At 47.1% G+C, this 12,567-nt stretch overlaps 1 protein-coding gene across 1 annotated transcript in view; it reads left to right on the forward strand.

Annotated features, from left to right (window-relative positions):
• Window positions 1-12,567, forward strand: part of LOC139544140 (brevican core protein-like) — a 37,605-nt gene that overhangs the window by 18,969 nt on the left and 6,069 nt on the right. The window contains exons 7-10 of the mRNA XM_071350927.1: window positions 8,635-8,737; window positions 8,923-9,036; window positions 11,487-11,645; window positions 12,367-12,449. Coding sequence (XP_071207028.1) covers window positions 8,635-8,737; window positions 8,923-9,036; window positions 11,487-11,645; window positions 12,367-12,449 — 459 coding nt within the window. The remainder of the gene's footprint in view (window positions 1-8,634; window positions 8,738-8,922; window positions 9,037-11,486; window positions 11,646-12,366; window positions 12,450-12,567) is intronic.

Below are 12,567 nucleotides of genomic sequence, written 5' to 3' on the forward strand. Positions count from 1 at the left end.
ACGCCCCCAACACTCACACAGAGAGAGAGAAAGAGGGAGGTGGGGGTGGAGAGGACAATAAAGTGATGGAGAGAGGGATTGAACGACTGAGAGAGAGAGAGGGAAAGAGAAAACGTAAGGTTGGGGAAGAGAGAGAGGGAGCGAGAAGGGGTAAGGGGGGGGTCCCAGCTCCTTCATCTATACATGGCCTCAACATTTTGAGAGGAGGTGGGGTGCTGAAATGGAATATATACATTAAACATAATTATGTCATTACCGTGTGTCAATAAGGTTAACATGTGTCAGCTGCCCATGTGTGTGTGTGTGTGTGTGTGTGTGTGTGTGTGTGTGTGTGTGTGTGTGTGTGTGTGTGTGTGTGTGTGTGTGTGTGTGTGTGTGTGTGTGTGTGTGTGTGTGTGTGTGTGTGTGTGTGTGTGTGTGTGTGTGTGTGTGCTTATGCCAAAGAATCTCCCAAGGGAAAAAGGAGGTTGGAGGTGTACAGTTGTTGTAAAACAGCACGTTTTGGCACAGTTCAGACACCATGCTGTCTAAAAACACAGACCTCCTGGCAGTTAGAGAGAGAGGGTTATTATCCTGACAGACTGACACCACTGGCACTGGCACTGACACTTCCACTGGTTTATTCTTGACGGCTGACGTCTCTCTTTAAAAATAAAACTCTGAGTTGGATTGCCTTTTACAGCCTGTTGCTGTGAGCTGACACGGTTCTGATTCTGACAACACCATGTTTAGCATTCTCTGTTAACGTTGAGATTCTTGTTAGTTTTTTATTTACTATGGCACAGCATCGAACATCTGACCCCAATCTGACGCCCATGGTTCATCTGGATATCTGACCCCCATCTAACCCTCATCTGACCCCCATGGTTCATCTGGAACATTACTGTACCTTGACTGTTATCTCAGGTGGGGGTATATGTTCCTGTTAAAGGTGTTGTGACCACAGCTCAGCATCTCCCGTCTCTCTGTCTCTGCAGGGAAGGAACCCGAGATCACCTCTCCTGGACCTGTGACGACCACAGACGCTCGCAGGACAGACACAGCTACAGACAAACCTGATGCCATCTACCACACAGGCAGAACTGACCACACAGTTACAGACCCTATTCACTCAGCCAGAACTGACCACACAGTTACAGACCCAACTCACACAGCCAGAACTGACCACACAGTTACAGACAGAACTCACTCAGCCAGAACTGACCACACAGTTACAGACCCTATTCACTCAGCCAGAACTGACCACACAGTTACGGACAGAACTCACTCAGCCAGAACTGACCACACAGTTACAGACCCAACTCACACAGCCAGAACTGACCACACAGTTACAGACCCAACTCACACAGCCAGAACTGACCACACAGTTACAGACCCAACTCACACAGCCAGAACTGACCACACAGTTACAGACCCAACTCACACAGACAGAACTGACCACACAGTTACAGACAGAACTCACTCAGCCAGAACTGACCACACAGTTACAGACAGAACACACTCAGCCAGAACTGACCACACAGTTACAGACAGAACTCACTCAGCCAGAACTGACCACACAGTTACGGACAGAACTCACACAGCCAGAACTGACCTCACAGTTACAGACCCAACTCACACAGCCAGAACTGACCACACATTTACAGACAGAACTCACACAGCCAGAACTGACCTCACAGTTACAGACCCAACTCACACAGTTACAGAGAAACCTCACCCCACAGACAGACCACACCAGACTACTGCAGAGCAAGACAGAAGTCAGCATGCAGGTGGACTACATGAGACAGCTTATACAGGCACAGACAGACATCACACAGCTACTGACAGAACACACACCACCAAACACAAACATCACACCACTGACTACACGACAATAGACAAAGACAGAACTACAGAAGACATAACTACAGGCAGAAAGACAGACTCCTCTGTTGGTACCACTCTGTTCCCTGAGAATGACGTGGATGACTTTGGCCCAGACCTGACCAAGGTAGAGTCAGTCCCAAGCTGGGGTGATACCCTGTTCCCTATGCAGCTGCCCCCTCTCCCCACCACCCACTCCCAGCCCATCCACCCCCACCTCGACATCAACCAGGGGGGAGACCAGGTGGGAGAGGGAGAGACTCAGATAGGCTCAGGCAGAGGGGAGAGCAGTGGGAGTGGGGAGGGGAGCAGTAGTGATGGGGGAAGTGAGGGGGAGGACAGGGTAGTAGTGATTCCTACACAGGGCTTCATGGCCGGGACAGGGATGGGATCAGACCCTTCACGCCCAGGACAACCAGGTTACTCAGGACGTCCAGGGTCGGTCACCCCAGAGCAGGGCCAACCAGGCTGGGACAGAGTGACAGGACAGAAGCCTGCTGTGGTCTACAAGGAGGAGGAGGGCCAGAGCTCTAGAACAACAACCCATAGCATACCAGGAGCCACGGAATCATACAGCGTGGACCAATCATACAGCGTGGAGATCCCTCATGAGGCATCTCCCACCAAACCACCCTTCCACCTCATCATTGTCAACGTGCATGACAAGAACCAAACAGGTGAGAGTTTACTGTTGACTCTAGTGACATGGTGTGGAGATAACACAATATTGTTTAATGTACTTCACAACCAACCTAACTCTTATCTCAGGACTGCTAAGTAGACGCACTGTAACACCTGTGTTTAGAGGGATTTTCCTCATGATTGTATCACCAAACTATGCAGTGTCTCAGCCCTCTTGTTGTGAAGTGACTTTAATAACTTCTGTTGTGTACTCTAATATTCGGAGTCTCTGTGGGTGACTGTGTGCTGAAGGACTCTGTACTCGCTGTACCAACAGTGGCCTGCTTCTATTGATGCTCTGTAGGCAGACAGAATAGAGAGATCGCATGGAAAGAGAGTATACAGGACACACTGTTAAAGAGTGTGTGTGCCATGGACAGGAAGGAGACAGTGACCACTCTTAAACCAGGCTACTGCTGGACAACTGTGACCTAAACTGACCTGATACATCTCCATAATATATTCATATCTCCAGATTACCACACAAGACACATTTACGAGGGGTCTCTGAGATCTGTCATGTCAGGAAGCCTTGGCTGCTGTAGGACTTCAGGATCTGTGGGAGCATTTTTAGATTCAGGGCTGACCTCATTTAGCTGCGTGTGTGTGTGAGTGCTTGCAGTCATGCCTTGAGGAAATGTGTGGCTTGACGAGGTTGAGCTCTGGATGCTTTCTAGGTGTTTTAAGTCTTGTTTTGATAGAGAAGTTGTATCATTATCACCCCTGTCCATTTACAAGCAACACCAGTTTACATGCAAACACATCACATTCTGCACAAACAGAATCTGTTGGTCTTAACTTGGTCCTCCAGAGAGAGCGAAAAAGAGAGAAAGACACGCATGCGGATGCACACACGCACACGCACACGCACACGCACACACACACACACACACACACACACACACACACACACACACACACACACACACACACACACACACACACACACACACACACACACACACACACACACACTGCAAGTAGGCCTAAGCATTTCGTTGGATGGTGTATACCATGTGTATCATGTACATTACGACCAATAAAACTTGAAACTTAAACTTGGAACACACACAACCCGGAGGTCAAATGGCAGAGCCTCTTTTAGATCAATCAGCGATGTAATCATTGTCAACTAATTACTCCCTCCTTCTCCAACCTTCATCCCCCCTAACTCCCTGTCCCCGTGCCTCTCCCCCTTTCCCCTTTGATGTGCGTGAGTCGACCCTGCTCCCCTACCCCCATCCAAGGTATAACATTTATGAATGGCTATTGTTTATTATTAAAGGGGCATATTGTATTAGGTAACATTTCACCCAGTAACTCAATAAGAGCTCAGTTATTAAGTGGGTTATAGTCCCACTGTTTCTACATTAGAGGAAATTGAGAAATTGAAATATATAGTATTATGGTTCACACATCCTGTTTCACATATAGTAGATCTTTTTGATTCAGGGTCACAATTGGACACCTCTTTAGGTTGGGAGTGGGTTTTATTAAGATGTGTAAGTCTGACGCATGCACACACACACATTTAAGTAATTTATTAGATGCTCTTATGCAGAGGGACTTACAGGAGCTCAAGGGCATGTCGACAGATCTTTCACCCAGTCGGCTCAGGGATTTGAACCAGTAACCTTTAGTTTACTGGCCCAACGCTCTTAACCGCTAGGCCGGATATATATATATATACATACATACATACACACACACACACATGCACACGCACACAAACACACACACAGATTAAAATGATTTATTTATACCATCTCGTCACGGTTTTTATTTGTCCCCAGAGATATAACTAACCTCAGGTTTAGTGCTGCCTGTCCATATGTGCTTCCCCCTTGCACCCGTTCCCACGATATATGTTCCATGTGTACCATAAAGACCTAATGAAGACACACAAACCTGCCTTGTTCCAGTAATACGTCTGGCTCGGATCGACCCACTCTTTGTGGATGGTATTGCAATGCTGAAACAATTATAATTTATCAGCAATGTGCATGAGGGATTCCCCATGGTGTTTCTGGTAGACCTTAATCTGCAGGATCTGCAGGTCCTGATGCACGCATGCACGCACGCACGCACACACACACACACACACACACACACACACACACACAGAGATGTACACACACACACACACACACACACACACACACCCTTATTTGGATCCACAATGTAGATTTCAAGAGGTATACATGGACACTGAAAGATAAAGAAAGCTCCTTCTCCAAACAGCTAGGCTGCCTCTAACAGCTGAAACAGAGCACTACCTAGCCAACTGCTTTGCTTGGGTCTGGAGGCCACGTACTGCAAGCCTATGAATGTGGCTGAGACTGCCAAATATAAGTATCACAGTATATCAGAGGCTGTCCAAGCGTGCTACGAGGGGCTGGTATTTTATGTAGCAGTCAAATGAGCAGCTTCTGGAATCAGCCCCCCCCCCCACCATGCAAGAAAGCACATCATCATCAACATCGTGGGAAATGTCCACAAGGGAGAATTGTTATTGTTTTACTATCCTTGTGGGTCCCCACTAGGATAGAACCAACCCACACACACACACTTTCTGACTTCTCCCTGTGTTGCTCCTGTGTTTCCAGTGGACCACATCCTGCAGATACTTGGCCAGCCTCTAGGGGGTAATGGAGATTTCCAGTCCCCTCTCATCCCGGCCTTCCCATTCATCCAGACTGAGGCCATCCAGGGCAGCGAGGACTCTGACAGTATCCATCCCATCACTCTCCCCCCAACACTCAGCTTCATCAACGGGAAACACCAGGTCAGATTTACTGTGGTTGTCTGGATTTGTCAGATATATTCAGCCTCTCTTTCAAGGACAATGGAAGTAGAAAAGCATAATCAGGATGGGTTGCATAAAGTGACACAAAAGGAAAATGAAAATGAATTCATTCATTTAGGTGACTCTGGAGCCAGAGCTGCCGGGGAAGGAGCAGGAGGCGAGAGGAGACCAGTTTGAGACGGCCACACCAGTCCACAGTGAACTGGGAGAAGAGATGGATCATGACGAGGAGGAGGAGAGCCTCACTCCCTTTGACTATGGAACCATTCATACTGGAGAGACCAGAGAGTCCACTACTACAGACAGAGACACAGACAGAGACACAGACAGAGATACAACTACAGACAGAGACACAACTACAGACAGAGACACAACTACAGACAGAGACACAACTACAGACAGAGACACAGACAGAGACACAGACAGTCACACAACTTCAGACACAGACAGCGATACAGACAGAGACACAGACAGAGACACAGACAGAGACACAGACAGAGACACAGACAGAGACACAGACAGAGACACAGACAGAGACACAGACAGACACACAACTTCAGTCACAGACCGATATACAGACAGAGAGAGGACACAGACAGGAGGAAAGACAGAGAGCTCCAAAGAAACATCCCCTTCTTCCCTACACACATCCCCAGTCTCTTCCCCGGTCTCTTCCCCAGTCTCTTCCTCAGTCTCTTCCTCAGTCTCTTCCCCAGTCTCTTCCCCAGTCTCTTCCCCAGTCTCTTCCCCAGGCTCTTCCTCAGTCTCTTCCCCAGTCTCTTTCCCTGTCTCTTCCCCAGTCTCAGCCTCATCCCCTGGTTCCCCCGATACTTCCCCAGATGGCATCTTCCCCTATGAGGACACGGAGGGGTCGGGCGGCCTTACCCAGGAGGGCTCAGCAGATGCTACCCTGCCCACCCCAGCCTTAGATAGCCAACCAGGTGTGGTCACGGACGAGACAGAGATTGGAGGGGCAGAGAGCGTCACACACGCTTCATCTCACACACACTACACTTACACCAAAGACACACAAACTCCCTCCCAGACCGAGGTAGGAGACTTTGAGGGGTCTACGTCGACAGAAGAGGAAGGCTCGGCCCAGGATGTGTACCCACCTGAAGACCCCAGATTCACCAGCCCTGGCAGCCCTGGAGCCATTGAGGCTCCCCTGGTGGGGCCTGGGGTGGAGGGACAGGTGACTGTTACACCCGAACCGGGAGCCAGACCAGGAGCCAGACCAGCCCAGGCAGGAGGGACAGTAGGAGACCGCACTGCACATCACATAGACTCTTCTACACAGCACACAGACTACCCCCTCCAGCCTACCACGCAGGATAAAGATCTCTCGACTCATACTAAGGATCAGACCAGATACCCACCTACACATGGGAAGGACCAAACCACCCAGCATCCAACAGACGATAGGGATCACTCCACATACACTAAGGATCATACCAAATACCCCACTACACAAACCACCCAGCATCCAACACACGATAGAGATCACCCCACACACACTAAAGAGCAAACCAAACAACCCTCTCACCCTAGATTCCCCACCACCCACCACCAGGAGCAAACCAGCCTCTCTACCACAGATCAGAAGACCACACAGCACCTGAACCTGACACACACACCCGCTGCACACCCCTCCACTCCACCTCCCACCCACTCCTCCACTCCACATCCCACCCGCCCCTCCACTCCACCTCCTGCACACCCCTCCACTCCACCTCCCACCCGCCCCTCCACTCCACCTCCCACCCGCCCCTCCACTCCACCTCCCACCCGCCCCTCCACTCCACCTCCCACCCACTCCTCCACTCCACCTCCTGCACACTCCTCCACTCCACCTCCCACCCGCCCCTCCACTCCACCTCCCACCCGCCCCTCCACTCCACCTCCCACCCACTCCTCCACTCCACCTCCTGCACACTCCTTCACTCCACCTCCCACCCGCCCCTCCACTCCACCTCCCACCCGCCCCTCCACTCCACCTCCCACCCGCCCCTCCACTCCACCTCCCACCCACTCCTCCACTCCACCTCCTGCACACTCCTCCACTCCACCTCCCACCCGCCCCTCCACTCCACCTCCCACCCGCCCCTCCACTCCACCTCCCACCCTCCCCTCCACTTCATTTCCCACCCACCCCTCCACTCCACCTCCTGCCCGCCCCTCCCGCCCCATCCCTGACTGGGCCCTGACCACCCAGACCCTCCTGCCTGACGGGGAGGAGTTTGTGGATTATGACCATGTGAATGGTTCTCCTCTGCTGGAGGCCAGTCCCCCTGTTCCTGAGGAACCCCAGTCCACCTATCAGCCTGAAACAGGAACTGACTACTACATCGAGGCCCAGACCGTCGATGTTAGACGTAGGTGTAAATCTCAGAGCCTATTCAATGTTTAACGATGGGTGTATGATGTCATCATGGCCATTAGTTGTTGTTGAATGTTGATGATAATAATAATGTTATTGATGATAATAATAATGTTATTGATTATGATAATAATGTTATTAATGATGATAATAATGTTGTTGATGATGATAATAATGTTATTAATGATGATAATATTGTTATTGATGATATTAATAATGTTATTGATGATGCTAATAATGTTATTGATGATGATAATAATGTTATTAATGATGATAATAATGTTATTGATGATAATAATGCTATTAATGATGATAATAATTTTATTCTTGATGATAATAATGTTATTAATGATGATAATAATGTTATTGATGATGATGATAATGTTATTGATGATGATAATAATGTTATTGATTATGATAATAATGTTATTGATGATGATGATGATACTGTTATTGATGATAATAATGTTTTTGATGATGATAATAATGTCCTTGATGATAATACTAATGTTATTAATGATGATAATAATGTTCTTGATAATGATAATAATGTTATTGATGATGATAATAATATTCTTGATGATAATAATGTTATTGATGATGATAATAATGTTATTGATGATGATAATAATGTTATTGATGATGATAATAATGTTATTGATGATGTTAATAATGTTATTGATGATGATAATAATGTTATTGATGATGATAATAATGTTATTGATGATGATGATGATGATGATAATGTTATTGATGATGATGATAATAATGGTCTTGATGACAATGATGATGCTGATGATGATGACAATGATAGCGATGACGATGTTAACTTTGCGATGATGCTAATGATAACTGCTGTGATGATGATGATATGTGTGTGTCTGTCTCAGCTCTGCAGCAGTGCACGATAAATGTGTGTCTGAACAAAGCATCTTGCTACCAGAGAGGCAACGAAAGCATCTGTGTGTGTGCACCTGGATACACCGGACAGCGTTGCGAGACAGGTACACACACACACACACACACACACACACACACACACACACACACACACACACACACACACACACACACACACACACACACACACACACACACACACACACACACACACACACACACACACACACACACACACACACACACACACACACACACAGTTATATTATATTCTATGTCATTTGTGTAGATGTTGATGAGTGCCAATCCAACCCGTGTGCTAATGGAGCCACCTGTATGGACGGAGTCAACTCCTTCACCTGTGTGTGTCTACCCAGCTACACAGGACAGCTCTGTGAACAAGGTAACACACACACCAGTGCAGCTGCTTTAAAACCCTAATCAAAGCTTTTACAAAAAGAGGCAGCCTTTCAAGACAACTCACAGTTCTGTCCAAAAGTGGTAAATGGTTCTCGTGGAACTGCCAGCTCTTGGTCGTATTTAGTCAGTAAACAGACTCCATTCTCTGGATCAGGCTGAGAACACCATTGTCCAAGGTTGACTACGGCTGTGTATAGGGTGCATCACACACACACACACACACACACACACACACACACACACACACACACACACACACACACACACACACACACACACACACACACACACACACACACACACAGTGAGTCATGTCTATGCTCCCTGGATATCCCCTAATGCTGGGCGTTGGCTGCACACTAGATTAGTTCCAGCTCCATCCCCAGTACTGCTACTTTTACTCAGCACCTATACTGTACATACATGCATGCTCACATGCATACACCCAATAACATGTGCATTCACCCTCGTACTGTATCTGTAACAGTACATACACAAATATCATGCTAAACAAACACACTGACAGCCACACCTGGAGAGCCACATCTGTGTTCTGATGCTAGTGGGCCAGAGGAGAGAGAGCAAGGACAGAATCAGTCCATTATTTTATTAGAAAGATGTTGCAGCTGTGGTGAACTGGATCAATGCAGGCTGTACTAACCACTGGCATGGACCAAACCAACTCTTTATCCAATACAGCGCTGATCGTTGACAAGTTTGTGTATGTTTGTGTTTGTGTGTGTGAGCATGTGTGTATGTAAGCGCGTGTGTTTGTGAGCATGTGTGTATGTAAGCGCGTGTGTGTGTGAGCGTGTGTATGTAAGCGTGTGTGTGTGTGAGCATCTGTGTGTGTGTGTGTAGCCAGTGACAGGGGTATGATAAGTTAATAGAGCTGATCTGAAGCTCGCTGATGATAGACGCACCCTGAGGCCTTGATTAAAAGTCATTTCATTGTCAATTGCACTCAAGGTCCAACTGAAACTTCCTCCTTTAACCCATCCCCTCTGAATCTGAGAGGGCGTTACCTGCCTTGCTCACGGGCAGAAATACAGATTTTTCACCTTGTTGGCTCAGGGATTCAACTGGTCAACCTTTCGGTTACTGGCCCAGTGCTCTAACCGCTTGGCCACCTGCCGGCCCATAACCCCCCACCTGACACACATCACAGACATGCTCAGTCTACCAGTCTTGCTTTAACCCTTTATAATGTTTGCATGTTTCTCTAGACATTATAAATGATGATGTAACAAACACCTGCTCGTTCAGCCTGTACGATATGAATAACACTGGTCATTCCCTTGCAACGGACTTAGCAACAAGACCCACGGGAAACCCGCAAAACAGACCTGAGAAGGGATTTTTGCTGTCACGTTCTGACCTTTATTTCCTTTGTTTTCGTCTTTATTTAGTATGGTCAGGGCGTGAGTTGGGGTGGGCAGTCTATGTTTGTTTATCTATGTTTTTCTATTTCTGTGTTTGGCCTGATATGGTTCTCAATCAGAGGCAGGTGTTAGTCATTGTCTCTGATTGGGAACCATATTTAGGTAGCCTGTTTTGTGTTGGGTGTTGTGGGTGGTTGTCTTCAGTCTTCGTGTGTCTGCACCAGATAGAACTGTTTCGGTTTTGTTTATGTTCACCTTTATTGTTTTGTATTTCTTAGTGTTCAGTTTATGTTTGATAATAAACGTGATGGACACTTACCACGCTGCACCTTGGTCCTCTTCTTCTCCTCCAGACGACAACCGTTACATTTGCAGATTGGCATTCGTCGTATCAAGTGTCTCATCATTAAATTATGTCAACACATGATGTGTTGCTTTTCATAACATATTGAACCCGTTCAACATTCTACAGTAGAACACTCAGAAGAAACTTCAAGAAGAATGGAACTACTCTAAACAACTATTCAGAATTCTAATTCTATGACAACAGCTCATCCAAGCCAGCAGCATGCCGGATCATGGTTTTCTGACATAGCATTGTGGACCCACTAACATACACAAATCTTGCAAAGTCCCAAAACTACAAAGAGGGTTCAGTATGGAGCTACAGTCCCTTAATGATGTAATACATGCTCTTCTATTCTCCACTAACACAGGTGGATCAATGTGGGTGAATGCATGTGAGGGTGTGTGTGTGTTTGGCCTAGAGAACAGGGGAACTTGTGAGGGTTTCCAAAGCGGATAATGAGCTCCAACTGTGAGTCTGTGAGCTCATTCAGTCAGGGACCTTTCTAAACCAGCTGGAGCTCTTTCTCTTTTACAGTCCACCCTTCGTTTTAGTTTCTCTCTCTAACTCTCTCACTCTGTTTTGATCTCTTTCGCCCTCTGTTTCTCTCTCTTCTCCTCTAATTTTGTGCAATTTGTTTAATCTCTGTGGATGTTGTTAGCCATTGATTCATCTGTTAATCATTGATTCCTCTCTCTCCCACAGACACGGAGGTGTGTGAGTATGGCTGGCAGAAGTTCGAGAGCCATTGTTATAAGTACGTCACCCACCGTCGGACATGGGATGCTGCTGAGAGAGAGTGTCGTGTCCAAGGAGCCCACCTAGCCAGTGTCCTGTCACAGGAGGAGCAGCTGTATGTCAACCGTAAGTCCCGCCTCCCTTAGGTTGTCATTAGTCACAGGTAACAGGTCCAGGTTAGGGTGAGAGGTCAGAGGGTAGAGAGTATGGAGCGTAGAGATATTGTGTGTCATATGTAGCACTCAGGACTCCATAATGAAACTGTTTTGATGAGTCTGCACAACAAACTGTAAAAGACTGATGTTTGTGCAACATGCAGCTCAGGCTGTGGTAACAACATGACAACAGTTTTCCTAACTAGTTTATTGGGGACAGTTCAGAGTAGGGGGGACTCATACCCTAGGGCTGCTTACTTACTGTACAGTAAGTACCCCCTCTGATTTGGTCTGTATCATTCATACACACACCGCAAACTACCCACTGGGCACAAACGTCAGCTCAACGTCTAGTTTTTATTTACATTTGGAGTTGTCAGCTAACGTGAATTCAGCGTAAAATCAACACATTTCACCATGTCATTGGTTTTAAAAGTTGGGTGACAAAAATATCCAATCAGTTTTCCACATGGATTCAACATCATCACATAAAATCTTTGGTTGAAATGACGTGTAAACAACGTTGATTCAACCAGAAAGGGGGAAAGAGGGAGAGATCGGCAGTGTTTTGGGCCTTAGAAAGCAGCCTTTGGGAACAGGAAGCTGGTGATTCACACATCTTAAAATGTATTTGTGATTTGCTGTTGTAGAGTTAGACAGATGCAGTCTTAACTGTTGTTTCTCACCCCCAGGTCTGGGCCATGACTACCAGTGGATCGGTCTGAACGACAAGATGTTTGAGAGAGACTTCCGCTGGACAGACGGCAGCATCATGGTAAAACAGGAGAAAATCCCCTGATAAGATTCACTACATGGTAAAAAGTATGTGGACACCCCTTCAGATGACTGGATTCGGCTATATCAGCCACACCCGTTGCTGACAGGTGAATAAC

This window comes from Salvelinus alpinus, chromosome 18 (assembly GCF_045679555.1).
Source record: "Salvelinus alpinus chromosome 18, SLU_Salpinus.1, whole genome shotgun sequence".
NCBI lineage: Eukaryota > Metazoa > Chordata > Actinopteri > Salmoniformes > Salmonidae > Salvelinus > Salvelinus alpinus.